The sequence below is a fragment of the Carassius carassius genome, chromosome 43, assembly GCF_963082965.1.
Source record: "Carassius carassius chromosome 43, fCarCar2.1, whole genome shotgun sequence".
Taxonomy (NCBI): domain Eukaryota; kingdom Metazoa; phylum Chordata; class Actinopteri; order Cypriniformes; family Cyprinidae; genus Carassius; species Carassius carassius.
Window position 1 is genome coordinate 16,044,867 of NC_081797.1, and position 16,978 is coordinate 16,061,844.

The 16,978-nt window shown below is 37.5% G+C and overlaps 2 protein-coding genes across 3 annotated transcripts in view; one reads left to right on the top strand and one right to left on the bottom strand.

Annotated features, from left to right (window-relative positions):
• Positions 1-372: 372 nt before the first annotated feature.
• LOC132124944 (pro-neuregulin-4, membrane-bound isoform-like) lies at positions 373-3,799 on the bottom strand. Its single transcript, XM_059536113.1, has 5 exons — positions 3,008-3,799; positions 2,104-2,178; positions 1,776-1,869; positions 1,521-1,673; positions 373-462 (listed from the first exon to the last, which is right to left on the bottom strand). The coding sequence occupies exons 2-5, from the start codon at positions 2,111-2,113 to the stop codon at positions 387-389; spliced, it is 333 nt and encodes a 110-aa protein (XP_059392096.1). The 5' UTR covers positions 2,114-2,178; positions 3,008-3,799; the 3' UTR covers positions 373-386.
• A 1,074-nt stretch (positions 3,800-4,873) lies between these two features.
• The window catches only part of tmem266 (transmembrane protein 266), a 63,478-nt gene continuing 51,373 nt past the window's right edge, over positions 4,874-16,978 (top strand). For both annotated transcript variants that reach the window (XM_059536365.1, XM_059536366.1), the window contains exons 1-2: positions 4,874-5,438; positions 8,538-8,652. In XM_059536365.1, coding sequence (XP_059392348.1) covers positions 8,639-8,652 — 14 coding nt within the window. In that variant the 5' untranslated portion in view covers positions 4,874-5,438; positions 8,538-8,638. The remainder of the gene's footprint in view (positions 5,439-8,537; positions 8,653-16,978) is intronic.

Consider the following 16,978-nt stretch of genomic DNA (forward strand, 5'->3'; position numbering starts at 1 on the left):
AAAAACACAGTGTAAAAATTATATCAAATTAAAATTAAAATCTATGCTAAGGATGCTCATTTTGAAATGTATTGCTTTCCATTGAACATCTGATATGGCAGCAGTTTGCTTGTAAATAATCTCCATCCTTTTTTCATATTTAAATTAAGGCGTTTTAATTGACAGAACTATTTACAAAATCCATGAACATTAAGAAATATATTTTGAGAGTAGCTGACAAGTTGAGCTACTGTGCAATTGACAAATTTTCACATTGAATCCAAGACTTCCACGGGGTGGGGGCGATGTTACAAGGTAAAGTTGTCATCAATCATAATGGAGTTGTCCACAACATCAAAGCCTCTTTCAAACACCAATGTCGAGTTCACATGCATCTGGCTTAAAAGTCACACCGGCTGACTGTTTGATTGGACTCTCCAGTATGCCTCAGGTTTTGGTTGACTCCGGGCGTTTCCCTTTATTCTGGGAAAAAATAGTAAAAATAGAAAAGAGAATTTATGATTAACAAGAACTGACTGTTGGGGGGGCTGTTTGAGGTTCTAAAAGAAGACATAAAAGATGTTAACATATCATAAGTTGATATTAATCGATAAGTCAATAATCTTTAAAAGAAATATTCTGGGATCAAGTTAAGCACATTCTTATGTGTCAGTAGCATTTTTTTATCTTTAAAAAAAAAAGTTAGGATTAGCTTAGAAAGGAAGTAAATTGAACCAGTCTTTGAAAGATGTAAAATTCTAAATGTAGTCTAACTATTATAATATTAAAAAAAGCTCTTATATTGTTTACTTCTTGTGTGTTCACAAATGTACATATTCACTTCCGTTGTAAGTGACGCTGAATCATTCACTCAAATAATTCGTTCAAAAAATTATTTATAAAAAATGTTTCATCCTGCTGTCCCTTCATTTGGAACAAAATACATTGCCGGAGGAAAAACAGATCAAGCCCAAAAGTTATTCAATATTAACATTAACTGTTTACAGGAATGTTGTATCCTGCTTATATGCTACACAGAAGTAAGGTATGTAATAACATGAATGTGAGAGAGTTCCGTTTCATTAGCTGCTCTAGGTAAACCGGCAAACTAAGGAAAGTGCACTAAACGGTAAAACTATTAGCGCTAATGCTTAATATAATAGCAAACATTTAAATTGTATGATAACAAATACTTTGCGATATAAAGCAGCATAACGTGCTGTTTTTGTACAGCTAAAAAAACGAAGAGAAAGACACCAGACAGTCCCGCACATTCAAGCATTTTTACGTTTAAATTAAGTGAAAAAAAGCAAATATTTGTATTTAAAGAGGGCTTTGATTACCTCACATCCTCAAGCCTCAGGCTGTTACTTAATTATATTGACTTCCATCTGTAAATGTGTTACAGTAGACAGTTCTTTTTATTATCTGAGAGATGAGTTAAATTGTTTTCTGTGGTAATCCATCGCATGTCTCTTTAAAATATCAATAAAACTGGTATTGAATCCGAGGCTTCATCATCAAAAGCCCACGTGACTCACTTGCAGATGTAGTAGATGACCACACCGAGCACCACTAGGATGAGGAGGGCGATGATGGCCACAGCAGCGATCATGCCCTTCTCCTCACTGTCCCGAGAGAAACTGAACAGCTGGAACTGCTCACATCTGCTGCCCTCATAGTTCACACTGCAACTACAGGACAGGACAGGGGTTTCAAGCAAAGCATTTCATAGGTATGTTATACTCTAATGTAATTGGCAAAACAATAGATATTCTGTTCGTGAAGATACTTACACACACGTGGGAGTAGACACCGAGCGTATTTTAAAGCATGTTCCTCCATTCATGCAAAAGCTGGCCTCTGACTCAGTGCAAGGGTCACCGTGTTCTATAATAAGAGGAAACCCGAAGGAAACTAAATAAATGCATCATTTATCTACCACACCTTTATTTGCAGGGCAATTTGTTTGTTATTTTGCATTTAATTTGCATTTGCATTTCAAGAATTCCACATTACGGAAACAACAGCAAGTGTGTTTGCATATGATACATTATTTTATATCATATATCATAATTTTATTATATTTAATATGTTTCCCTATTTTTTTAATGTTTGTATTACCTGCCATCATGGGAGATATTAAATCAATCTTCTCCTAATGGAAATTTCAACTGAGAGTATTCACTTGATGATCACCTGAGAATAAAGTAAATGTGGTCAGATTATCTTACATTTGTCCGGAAAGATTACAATATGTTTTGATCAGTTGATTATTGGTTGCTTTTCATTTATTCATACAGAATAAGAATTCAACATTCATACTGAATGCATATGCAATATGTAAGAATCATTAAAAAAATATTTTTATTATTATCATTATTAATCTGTCAATATGTATCCATATGAGTGTATATATATATATATATATATATATATATATATATATATATATATATATATATATATATATATATATATATATAATGTATATATATTTTTTTATATTAACTGTTACATTGTACTGTTATAGTATAAATTCAAATATACTGTAATTCTGTTATCACATTAAAATAATGTTATATCTCAAACACTCAGTTGACTGTATTGGCTCTGCAACAATAAAGACATTTTATTTAATGAAAAATGCGAGAATGCTTTCATATCTCAATTGTGACATGTGACAGCAATGATATTACATGGAAAGCCCACTTCCCAGATTCTTCTCCTTGTTAAAAAGATCAAATTGTCACATGTCTCTTTAGAGTTTCAGACGAGATCTCACCAGGATCTCCAGCTGTGCTCAGATTTGCCAAGATCGTAGGTTTTCCATTTGAAATCCAATACTTGACATCAAAATGTCATCCACATAAACTGTATAGCTCAGTACTCAAACTATACGTCTCATGTCTATTTGGATCTCTTCTTAAATATAGAAATGTATTAGTCGCTATTTAAATGAAGCATTAAGAATTCCATCCCCCCACCAAAAAAAAAACTATCATAAATTGCCTGTCTCAGGACTCACCTGTTTACTGTTTTTGCGCTTGACTTCATGCACTTTTCGATGGCTTGAGTTATTTGAAAGTTTGCTGAGATGTACGAAATCCTAGTAGCACGCTGTGTTTCAGGGAAATGGCAGTGAAGACTTGCCGTCCAGGTGAGATCCAGTGCAGGTGAGTCACCTCATCTTCCTCAAATAACTTCTGAGCTAAACGTCACTGTGTGGTTCAGAGCAACATAAGCGCCGTGGGCGGATCCCTTTGAGCTCAGAAATGTTGTGATTGCTGTTTTTCCACATTTGTGAATGGAACGATTCTCATCATGCGTCGGTAGAACATCATGACATGAGTTAATTAGTCGGGAATTACCTGCCGTTGCATCACAAACCTCCAACAAAAAAGAGACATCGCAACTTTCTGTAACGAAGAAAGCTGCTCAAAAAAGTGAATCACCATATTGAATCCAATCTTTTTGGATTTTCTTGTTTATTTTGAGCAGATTCAAACATGATTGGGTTGTGAAGTGTTTTGCATTGTAAGCTGTAGGTTTCTTCAGATATGCATTAATAGAAACAGTGAGGGGTGGTACTGTTATTTTAAGTGCATTAGGAGCAGGTGTGGTTCTCAGTGAGACTCTCTTGTGTGTAGTCCGGCTGGGTTTTCTGTCAGACTCAGGTATGCCAGATATGCTAATGGGGAAGTTCTGTGTGTGTCTCGGGTATGCGAGGAATCGTGGGAACTTTGCAGACTTTAATCGCTTGTTTACATTCCTGGTTTAAAGGGCACATGAAGGACAAGTGGCAACATCATGTTGAGTCACTGAAAACCGTTAGAATGGGATAGCTTTGAGCTTTCGGTGCCCCAAGGCCAAATAACAAAACTTTAATTAATGGAAAAGAACAGAAATGTGTTTACATTGAAAAAAGACAAGATTTTATTTGTCATATTCTATTTCCTTAAAAAAAAGTGGTTTAAAAATATATTTTTTAGGTTTAAAAAAATACATTAAAGCAAATATAGGTTTCAAAATTTTGGAAGCAGTAAGATTTTTGTCTTGAAATATATATATTTTTTAATTTAGTCAAGACATTCAATTGATTATAGGCTACTGTAAAGATCCTAAAAAATTTACACTATTATGTTAAGATCTCTATTTCCAATCAATTCTATCAAAATATTTTTCAGAATTAAATCATTTTAAAAAATCATAATGTGCAGTAACAGTTTACTGCTTGTCTGATGACACTAGTAGTGCACATATCAATGTCATACTATCTTGTAATACTGGAATGATATATCACTATAGTATATCAAAATGACAATTGTAATATACAGTGAAATATTATGACAGCACGATGAAATTAGTAGCATGTGTATGATATTATTAAAGTATCACAGCAGTATGATTCACATATTGATAACCTAAAAAAAATTGCAATATCTAAATGAACTCAGTCAACCTAAATACACTGATTTATAACAACAAAACCACATTTTTGCGGAAGTAGCTCTTTACAGGAACTATTGCAAGTTGGCACTTTAATGATGTAAACTTTACAGTGTAGAGTAAGGTAAGTATTATAGTTAAATGATGTACATTGGTATGATGGCATTACGCACAGTACTGTGATAGTACGTAATGGTTATATTACTGTTGTATTATAATGGGATGTACAGTCGTAATATATAGTCTTATGTGAAAGTCTGAAGCAGCTAAGACCTCTCTTCCTCACAGTCTCACAGTCATGTTTGAAACGCGTTCCTCACATCTCAATGTCACCTCTGCCATCTCCATATGCTCAGTCATGACTCGTGACAGCTCCTGACGTTATGTAGCTACATGACTGAAGCGTGTTTGCAGCACGCAGTGTTAATTGTGAGGGAATGAGCCGCGCGTGACGCGTGAGAATAGTCGCACCTCAGCGGGCAGGAAGGTGTTTTGATGAATGCGAGGTTATCCCGAAGAACATTTGCCATCTCTTTTGGAAAGAAAACCAATAGAAACGCGTTTTCTCTATGTAATGAATCCCCTCCTCCCCTTCCTCCTCCTCCTCCGACATAACGGAGCGATGCTGGCGTTCATGCTTCAATCGAAACGCGTCTAATCGTAACGCGGCTTCGACGCGATGGAGACGGAGTCCCTGGCGTGATTTAAAGGGGGAAGCCCTCAGCACAACACGACATATACACAATGCACGCCTCCTGTCGCGAATACGAAGGCTTTCTCTGGACGTGTAGACTCCTAATGTCACCTCGCTGAGCGATGATGCTCGCGTCACGGCTCGCATTCACTCATCGTCCGCTTTATTCGCGAAAGAAGCAGCAGAACGGATACTTGACCACTGCGAAACTGCCTTTTTCACGCTTCAAGCCTCTTCTGGTTATCGGCAAGGGACACATTATTATAACCACAAGGGCCAGGGACACACGATTAAAGTTTCAACGATGTAAATCGAGGTAGGTTAGCCCTTGGAGACGTGCATTTCATCACTGCTTCTTCTCGCTTCCATTCCACCCATTATCGGCTTAATTGGTGTTTGCTGTTATTTTGGTAATTGCATCACTAATCACGCGCTGTCATGGTGCTGACTTGGTGATGCTTTAATCAGAAGACATCACTTCATCTAATAGCTCCTCTAGGCCTGGGAAATACAAGACATGTCTTCCATTTTCATATGTGATGGCTTATATTACAGTGTGCGTCTGATGTTGTGTTGATGAGGAATTTTTGGCCATGAGAAAATCTGGTTGTAAGTGGGGTTGGAGCTTGGAGAAGAGCTCAAAATGGCACGCAATGGTTCCATCGTCATGTATTTTGGCTTTCATGTTGGCTGAATGTGTTCCGTCTGATTAAGTTGGCCTGCTAAACTTCTGAAAATGGCATATCTGCGAACTTTGATTCTGTAGGTCCATTGTAGGTCTTTGGGCACGTGGTCATCACAACAAATCCGAATGAGCGCTGATGTGAGACTTGCCTGATTCAAATCAGTCCAATGAACCAATAATTTGTTAATGTTTTCAATCTGGAAGACCTGGACATGTCACTGCAGGTTTAGAAACGCTCGATTAGCATGACCTGGATTTAACCTGTTATGACATGATTTGAAGACAGCAAAGGAGGAGCTGAAATGAGCCTGGCTGGGAGTAAAATATGTTGTTTTACATATAAGTTAACAAAACATAAGGGATTGTTATTATTCATCATTTATTATAGGTTTACGAATATGATACAAATGTGTTAATGTTTTAAAAAGTCATGAAGATTTAGCTAACTGCACTATAGCACGAGAACCTATACTACACATAAAATACATACATTTGTTTATAAAGTCGGTAGCACTTCACTGTGAACTTAAGCAATGTTAACAAAAAGAAACAATGTGACGTCTTTGCATTTTTTTTTTAAACATTGCTTAAGTACATTATTTAACACAAACTAAACATGAATAATAAATTCTGAAGCATTAATGTTAATTTCTGCAATTAGCTAATATATTGCTTAAAGTTAATGTATAAAGTTTATATATTTGGTAATATTACATTACGCTGACTGTATTTTTTAAGGCTACCTAAAATATGCATCATGATATAACATGTGTGACCCTGGACCACGAAGCCAGTGAGGGTCAAATTTGAAGCTTTCCATTGATGTATGGTTCGTTAGGATCTGACAATATTTGGCTGAGATACAACTATTTGAAAATCTGGAATCTGAGGGTGGAAAAAAATCTAAATATTCAGAAAATCGCCTTTACATTTTCCCAAATTAAGTCCTTATTAATGCATTTTATGAGTCAAAAATTAACTTTTGATATATTTATGGTAGAAAATTTATCAAATATCTTCACAGAACATGATCTTTATTTAATATCCTAATGATTTTTGCTAAAAAAGAAAACTCAATAATTTCGACCCATATAATGCATTGTTGGCTTTTGCAATAAATATACCCATGCAACGAAAGACTGGTTTTGTGGTCCAGAGTCACATTAATTCTTAGATTAATTTCTATTAATAAATATTACATAATGTTTAACAGATCAATAGCTCAAGTCTTGACTACAAAAAAAAACCTACTAAATATTTCCATCTTATATTTTCTTATTTAAAAATGCAGATCAATAAACACTCATTGACCTCTTGCATGCCCTCACATCTTCCTTTCTCCTCTACCTTGTCCCACTTCCATCTATTCAGACTTCCTGTCTCACTGTCCGGTGTACGCTGTGCCTTCTTTGGCTTAATATGATTTGTCTTGTGTACTAGATTCACCTCATCCCTCAGCCTGAGGTAATACCACTTGTAAAACCGCTATAGTTTGAGACACCAGCGTTTGCCAGGCGGTCTCACTGAATGAAGTTTTTATCACAGTGCTTCAGTGGTTGAAGCTGGTGGTAAACGAGCGCTACGGACCAATCTATCTATTGATGTTCGTCCATACCGACGTTGACAGCTTCATCGCACCTTGACACAAAAAAGGACAATCGTAGGCAGTCTGAGCTTTGTGTAATGCTTACCCTGCTGAAAATCAAGCCGTTTGTGCAATAATAACCTTTTTTTTTTTATTCTTGAGATGAGGTTGTTATTAAATGTGAATGAAGCACTATGCACTCAGCTCACACATGCATATCATATGTAGGACAGTATGAATTCTGGGAATTCAAAGGGCCAGCCTTTACCACAAGAATATGTCTTGTCCTATTAGAGGGACCCCTTTTTTTAACCTGTCTAACAATCGACTGCAAGCTTGCATTCAGATCCTACCTCCATCTATCCAGCAACCTTGTCTGGATAATCTTCATCCGTAAAGAGAACATCTCTCCAAAGTGTTAGACACCATCAAATGTGAGCATTTGCCCAATCAAGTTGGTTATGATGATGAACTGCAGTCAGGTCGAGACCCAGATGAGGACGACAAGCATGCATATGAGCTTCCCTGAGACAGTTTGTGCAGAAATTATTTGGTTATGCAAACCGATTGTTGCTGCAGCTGTCCAGGTGGCTGGTATCAGACGATCTTGGAAGTGAAGATGCTGGATGTGGAGGTCCTGGGCTGATGTGGTTGCATGTGGTCTGCGGTTGTGAGGCCTTTGGTAGAGAAATTAACATTCAATTCACGGGCAACAGCTCTGGTGGACATTCCTGCAGTCAGAGTGCCAATTGCACGCTCCCTCAAAACTTGCGACATCTGTGGCATTCTGCTGTGTGATAAAACTGCACATTTTAGAGTGGCCTTTTATTGTGGCCAGCCTAAGAGACACCTGTGCAATAATCATGCTGTCTAATCAGCATCTTGATATGCCACACCTGTGAGGTGAATGGATTATCTCGGCAAAGGAGAAGTGCTCACTAACTCATATTTAGACAGATTTGTGAACAATATTTTAGAGAAATAGGCCTTCTGTGTACATAGAAAAAGATCTTTGAGTTCAGCTCATGAAAAATGGGGGCAAAAACAAAAGTGGTGCATTTATAATTTTGTTCAGTGTAGTACTTTATATTATACATTTTATAAATTTGTTTAAAAAGAGTACTTTTATCTGGTTTTCTTCTCAGGTCTGGTATGAGTGAAGTCGCCTCCGTCTAGCACAAACTAGAGCTCACATTTGAGATAGTCGAAAGAGGACTTCCGTTCAGCGTTTGCTGCGCACCACACCATGAGCCAGCCACAGTGAGTGTGCAAACTACATCCCTCCTGCTTTATACTGTTATACTTTATACTGGAGCATAAGAACACTGCCGTGTGTATCGTGCACAGGAGAGTGTGTTAAATTGTGTTTGTGTGTGTGTTTATTCTACACTAACTATGCGTTAAGCAATGTATTGTTTAGACATTACTGTCCCCTTTATTTCATTTGAATACTTTTTGGAGTGAAGATTTGTTTGTGTTACATTTGTCTGAGAGTTCATTGGTTTCTCTCATTTTTAGATTGTGTTATTCAATGTCAACATATCTGGTTCTACTAAAAATAGGTCACAAATTCAGTATTAATAAATTGGTATGACTATATATTGTGGTTACTGCTGTATATATCATATCATAACCGCAAATCATCATAATATGGCAATTTAATATGTATCATAATATTAAATATACTAATCAAAAATAGATACACTGCTGTTCAGAAGTTTATGGTCATTAAGATTTTCTCTTAAGAGTTCTCTTATGCTTCCCAAGGCGTTTATTTGATTAGAAAGACAGTAAAAACATGAATTGTTTTCTATTGTAATTTATTTTAAAGTTTAATTTATTTATCTGATGCAAAGCTGAATTTTCAGCATCATTACTCCAGTCTTCACTGTCACATGATCCTTCAGAAATCACTATAATATTCTGCACGAGAAACATGACTACCAAATTTAATAACAGTTGTGCCACTTAATATTTTTGTGGAATTCAGGATTCTTTGATGAATATAAAAAAGTAGCATTTTTTTTTGAAATGGTAAGACTTGGAAAAATTCAAGTCTGATCAGTTTAATGCATCCTTGCCAAATAATTATTAAAGAAGTACTGCTGAAGTATTAATTTCTTAAAAAAAAAAAAGTATTGAAGACCACAAATATTTTAATGGTAGTGAGAATGCTGTAACTGCATATTTATCATGGAAGTAAAGGTACATTGATTGCTGGGCAATATTCAAGCCACTAATATTATTAAACAGGATAGGAAAAATACTTTCAAATTGGTTTCCCAAATAGACTCCTACTGTATCTGCCATTGGGCAGATAAACTGATAGCCCTGCCCCCAAGATTCACATATTTAACAATAAAAAATAAAAATAAAAATGCCATCACCTACAGATAAACATTAAGACATCTTTCTTGACAAGGTCTGTCCAGCATATGAATGTTCTTAATTGATTCGTCATCTTCAGCAGCCGGAGCCACAGCGCATCTCACTCGAGATCCATGTGTTTGCTCTGCAGCAGGAGGAGTGTGATATCGTCATTTATAGCCACACACTGTTCTGCAGTCAGGCGCTCAGCGTGTCCTCAGACTCATGTGGAGAATGCGAGATTCCTATTTGCCCTTTCCACATCTTTCCAGCCCAAAACTGTTCAAGGATCAGCAGCACAGATGCTGACTTGACTTGAAACTTTTGCATTACATTCTCTGTAGCTCAGAATCAGGCCACCTGACCCAATTTAATTTGATGCAAACAAAAATAAGTATGTTAAGTAAAAATCCATTCTGTATATTGCATTTTCATGTGGCTGGTGTTGATCACTAAGTCTCTGAAATGTTAAGTTCATTGTGGACTTCAAACGTCGACTTAGTACAATATAGAGAACAAGGTGAATGTCATTCATATTCATAGGTATTTGTATGTAAAATGCATACATACATTTTTGTTTATTCTAATAGGTACTGAAACTATAATAGTAGCCTGTTGTCTGTGTCTAAATTTTAAACTTGTACTTACAACAGAGACATATAGATGTTTATGAAACTTTTGATACACATGATACTGCAAAGAATTTGACCGCATCTAAAATATAACTTTAGCTATGTTCAAATGTTTATAAATCCTTTAATGTTCATGATGTTGATAACCGCATGATAGCATCATATCAACAGTGCCTAAACTGTAAACACTTTCATGTATGTTCAACTTTACAGACGTAAAAAATTTTAACAAATTATTTGATCTTATTGATAATCATACATTAGTATCATATCAATGTCTAAGATGTAAACCCTTTTATGTACAGCTTTTCAAACATACAGATGTCTACAAATCCTTTGATGTGAATGTTGTTGATAAGCATGCAATAGCATTGTGTCAACAGTGCTTAAAACATAAACCCTTTTATGCACAACTTTACAAAAATAATTTACAAATCTTTTGAAGTTTATTGTGTATTATGTTCATGATATTGTTACCAAACCTTTTAACAACATGTGAAGCATAAAACCATTTACATATGCACAAATTTAAATGTTTTAAAATACATTAATGTTCAAAAGCATTGTGTCAACAGTGCTTAAAACGTAAACCCTTTTATGTCTAACTTTACCGAAATGTTTGCAAAGGTTTATGTTGATAAATGTACAATAGTATTGCATCACAGCATTTAAAACATAAGCCCGCTGTACAAATGATTCCAAATCCTTTAATGTTCATGATGTTGACATGTCTGTGCAAATTATTCAAAATGTATGTGTGCTTGAAACACACTATACATACAAATACCTTTGAATACCAATGAGATAACGTTGATTGAATGGTCTTTACTTCTATTCCTCACAGCCTTGTATCTGTTTGTGTCAATTTAAATATGGTGAAAAAATATTAATCAAGAATCAGCTCTGAAGTACAACCAAAACTAACACCGGTTTTAGTTTGTATATTGCATTATGAAGAAGTGCTCGGTGTGTGGCCCTCACAGGAAGCTCCTGTATTCTGATGGCAGTGGTGTCGGTGTCCAGGGAGAGGAGGAGAGGGAGGTTTGGGAGGTTGGTAGTGAATGCAGAGTGGATTACTTCAGCTGCCGTCTTTGTTCATCAGAGCTGCACTTGTGTACTGTGCATTCAGAGCGAGTCTGAGACACGGGAGTAAGCAGCAGAGATTAACATGATACATTTGACTCAATTACACACCACACGATAGATTGCAAGTATACCGCAAAACTCCTTATACTAAATCAAACCAAAACCGCCATGTGGATATTATTTACACGTGCATTATGCTGATCTTGCTTTGTGAGAAATAGAAATAGAAATGCTTAAAGCAAGGAAAGTCAACAGCGCCAGGATCTAAGGATGGTTATTTCACAGCTGATTGTGCAGGAGCATCAATACAGAAAACTTTTTTAGAATCTGCATGACGAAAGTCTTTTACTTCACTGTTTTGACATATTTTCTAAGATAAAGCTGGGTTAAGAGAATATTCAAAGCAGTTTTTTAAATAGCAGTAACATTTATTTTGTTTCATAGCCTGGAAAAATCTAAATTTGCTACTTGCTATTGTTATTCAGCAGGATGTGGTGTTAGTGGGAGGGATATTCGTATTTTATATAGCATTTGATTGGTCAAAATATGTACTGTTTATTGTTTTTTTTTTCTGTTTTTGTTTTTTGTGGGGGCTACACTGAGCCCTAAAACGAACCAGTATGGACTAAAACTTGCAAAATTTGTTAAAATAACTGCAAAAGCATTCAACAAAAGTCCTTATTTTATTCCGATAGATTAAAGAAATAATATTTGGTTAAACAGTCAAATGTTTTTGAGCAGTAAGATTTTTAATGTTTTTTTAAGTCTCTTCTGCTCACCAAGCCTGCATTTAAATAAATATTAATTAATTTAAAGAAATATTTTTACTATATAAAATAACTGCTTTCTATTTGAATATATTTTTAAATGTCATTTATTCCTGTGATTTCAGAGCTGAATTTTTAGTGTCATTACTCCAGTCACATCATGATCCTTTAGAAATCATTCTAATATTGTGATTTGCCAATTTGAGGTGAGTGGAAAAAAAGATGGTTAAGATGGTTGCCACTAGAAAGTTGGTTATGGATGCATAGAGAGCTTGGACAAGATTGTTGTGCTGTGTAGCATGTAAAACTCCAGCCTCGATGTTGTAGTGTAGTGGGGAGTTGGTACTGTTTTTAGTACTTGCAGTACTAGTTTTAGACATTGACTTCCATAGTAGGAAAAAAAAAATACTATGGAAGTCAATTGCAACCACCAACTGTTTGATTACCAACAATCTTCAAAATTTCTTCTTTTATGTTCGACATAAGAAAGCAACTCATACAGGTTTGGAAAGACACAAGGGTGAATAAGCGAAGACAGAATTTCCATTTTTGGGTGAACTATCCTCTTACACCTGTTTATTGACACATTTTGCACACCTGTTTAAAATAAACAACCCTTTGGACCCCAACTACACTATTTATCTTTCTTGTGGCTGCTTGTTACAAAATGTCTTTATCATCAAAGAATCAGACAAATTAAAGAGTCGATCAAGACTGTGGTTGAAACGAGCCGAATTCCTCAGAAAGGCAACAGGAAGTCCCAAGCAAGATAACCAACCAACCAACTCTTTCACAGAACAGCTTTCAACATTAACACCACTAGAACAATTATTGACAATCTCAATTCGGAGAAGAGATTGTCAAATTTGGGGCAAGTAATTGAGATGCAACGCCGGACATCACATGTAAACCCATGAGAGTTATACACAAGATTCTTGGATTGACTTCCCCCACCTAGCAGAACCAGACTGAAATTCCTAAGGGGGGGGGGGGGGGGGGGGCTTTTAACCTCTGGTCTCCACAGAACATCCCTATGTCAGAGAATGGCAACAGAAACTGTCTTTTTAATGAACTCAAAAAGACTTATAAATGAATATCAGTCCATCGCTTCATTCCCTATTCATTTATATGTAACCCACACATTTGACTATCATGTTTAATCACTTATTGTGTATGTCTTTTAATAACTATTGGATAGCTTAAGGATACATAGTCATGTTTCGTATGTATGTGTTTGAATCTGTTAGCTTGAAACAGTTCTGACCATCAGTTATTTGTCAAATGTATCATATTCCTGTTATAGGAATCATGTCCAAAATTATACCCTGCAAGAGCGGGAAAATTCGGACCACATGCTTGATAAGATAACATATGATTTATGATACCCCCGAGCCACGACAATATCTGATTGGTCAAGACAACATTTGAGGTGTGGCCAACAGGCCAGTTTAAATACTTAGGACACCATAAAATTTTGCTTTTAGCTTGCGTTAAGCTTTTGCTATTAGTCATGCCTGCTTTTAGCTTTTAGCTTCTAGCTTTGCTTCTGCTATTAGTCATGTATGCTTTTAGTTTGCTTTTAGCTTGTAGCTTTGCTTCCTAGCTTTAGCTTTTAGACATGTCGGCCTGCACGCCTGCTGCTACTTAGCCACGATGAGGAGAAACACCACCTATAGTCTCATCAAACTTTACTTCTTTTCTTTTCCGTTTGAGAGTTTCGTGTTCTGAGTTAAGTTTTGTAAAGCCATGTCTGACCTCAAGTGCCCGTTCAACTCCAACCAGCCACACAACTCCGCGTCTTCAGCCAATGCCCAGCCACGGGCATCCCAAGATGTCACTTCAGTGACTACTAAACTTCCAGCCAATCAGCGACATCGGGAAACCCCCTTTCAATGACAACTTTACACAGGAGACGCAAGTAGTACCTCCAGACTCTGATTTGTGCTGGTGTATCTAATATAATTTAAACCTCATTGAGGAACTCAATGCGAGGGTTAATTAAGTGATTGATGGTTGTTCATCTCTATGCAATTTCACGTATTGCTGTAAACTTGGGATTCCACATTTCCATTCTCTTAAACTCATCTTTCCCTAACTTTCGATCTTCCTGCAACTTGTGTGAATGTGTGAGTGTGTGCGTTTATGTGTTAGATTAGTTTATGTCTTAGATTGATCTAATAAAGCCTTATTCATATTGAAAAGAGAAGTATCTTGTGTTTTGTGCTTACAAGTTAATGTCTTAAACTGCCAATCTTGTTACTGTGCTAATTGATAGTGTTTTCACTTTAGTTTGGATATTAATATCCAGCGCAGATTTGATGTTAAAGGCTCGTTCATTGAATCGCAGGGCGTCTCAGTGATCAGCCGTGAAACAGTGATTCTGTTCAAATCCCCTTTAAAATCTTAAATGATTCCCTTTGAGCTAAATTGACCTGTTTCCCTTACACTGTATTAAAGTAGTAATTTCTAAAAGTTCTTTCCTCCCAAAATTATACTGACTCCAGGCTTTTGAATGGAACAGTGTATAATGTTACAAAAGCTTTTTATTTCAGAAAAATGCAAATCTTTTTATTCATCAAAGAATACTGAAAAATATATACTGTTGTTTTAAATATTGATAATAATAATAATAATAATAAATGCTTCTCGAGCACCAAATCAGCATATTAGAATGATTTCTGAAGGATCATGTGACACTGAAGACTGAAGGGTAAAATTATATATATATTTTTTTATATTATATATATATATATATTTAAAATAAATACATATATATATATATATATATATATATATATATATATAAAGTAGTATATTATAAAAGAAATATATAGGGGTTACTTAAATTTTAATTGTTTTGGTAATTAAAATGAATAATTTAATAATCTGGTACAACATTGAAAGGCCTTTATGTCTACATTACAGTACGTTCGTCTTACTGGTAAGACATGAATGACTGATGCATGCCTAAAAAATAACAGGTCATTTATTTATTTAGTCGGATATATTAAGGTTGCTACTTCATTATCACTTAATTTTTGAATCGGCATCAGTAGAGAATATTATAAAAGTAGCATAACCATATTCAGCCTGTAAATGTGTCATATCATGTAGCTGCAGTGAAGTAGGTTACGTCTTGGTTACGTATGTAACCCTCGTTCCCTGAAGGAGGGAACGGAGACGTTACAAATGGGATCTTGCCCGAGAGCCCAATCACCTTTGAGTGGTACAAAACGAGCCAATGGTACACAAAGTACCTTGGTCTGCGGGATTTGCATCGCGAGCTCCGCCCCGCAGAGCGGTTATATAAGGAGCAATGCAAGCAACTCACATTCAAGTCTTCGCTGAGGAGCCGAGCCAGTGACCCGGCCGTTCAGCGTAACAGCAATGTGGCAAGGGGACGTAACGTCTCCGTTCCCTCCTTCAGGGAATGAGGGTTACATACGTAACCAAGACGTTCCCTTTCAGTCGGTCACGTTCGACGTTACGAATGGGGTCCCTTACAAAACGCCACATGGCTGTCTTCCAGCGACCCGTGTGAGTGATAGCACCCTGTCGTGAGGCCAGCACGAGTGAGGGCCCATAACTTACACAGAATACACTGGGTAGCATATTCCAGCTGGACGTATGCTAGCAGGCTGCCTGCACGTGGGAGGACTTACAGAAGGCAGGTATCCACCCAGGTGGTGATACATAAGAACTCTGAGGTACCCAGCCCGCAGGGTGGAAGTTTCAACGACAGAGCTGGCAAGGGGCTTGCCAAGGGAAAGACACATGCTGCGGAGAGACTTACTGTGGACATACACACGTGGGATTGCCCAGAAAGGGGAATCACAACACATGGAGGCACCTAGTCCCACACAGGGCTGACCAAAGGGCACGTACACAAGTGTTGGACATTAACTGGTGCTGGAGGAACCCAGGGTTCTGACTGAGGAACTCACCTGAGGGGAATAGCGCACGCATCCAGTCCGCGGAGTGGAATGGCGCAGCAAGCGGATTGACACCGAGCAGGTCCTTACTGGCCCAAAGGGGTGAGTACCCGGGAGGACACAGGCTCTACAGGAATGTGTTAGGTGTCGCCCAGCCCGCAGCTCTACAGATGTCTGTTAGCGAGTCGCCATGCGCCAGCGCCCAGGAAGAAGCTACACTCCTAGTTGAGTGAGCTCTCACCCATATGGGGCATGGCAGGTCTTGAGCCTGGTAAGCCAGGACAATAGCATCCACTATCCAGTGGGATAACCTCTGCTTGGAGACAGCCTTTCCCTTCTGCTGGCCTCCGTAACAGACAAAGAGCTGGTCTGAGGTCCTAAGGCACTGAGTTCTGTCCACGTAGGTGCGGCGCACACGTACTGGACAGAGCAGCGCCAGGGCTGGGTCTGCCTCCTCCAGGGGCAGAACTTGCAAGTTCACCACCTGATCCCTAAAAGGAGTGGTGGGAACTTTGGGCACGTACCCAGGCCGGGGTCTCAAGATAACGTGAGAGTTAGCCAGCCCGAATTCCAGGCATGCTTCGTCAACTGAAAATGCCTGCAGGTCCCCGACCCTCTTCACCGAAGCCAAAGCCGTCAGGAGCGTCGTTTTCAAAGATTTCAAAGATAAAAACTTTAGCTCAACTGAGAGCAAGGGTTCGAAGGGAGCCCTCTGCAGTGCTGATAGAACCACTGTGAGGTCCCAAGAGGGGACTTGCTGAGGGCGAGGTGGATTGAGCCTCCTTGCTCCTCTCAGGAACCT

Excerpts from the sequence above, each read along its gene's own strand:
- LOC132124944 (XM_059536113.1), bottom strand. Across the intron at positions 1,674-1,775 it reads GTGTCTACTCCCACGTGTGT|TTGCAGTGTGAACTATGAGG; the intron begins GTAAGTATCTTC and ends CCTGTCCTGTAG. Across the intron at positions 463-1,520 it reads GTCATCTACTACATCTGCAA|AATAAAGGGAAACGCCCGGA; the intron begins GTGAGTCACGTG and ends ATTTTTTCCCAG.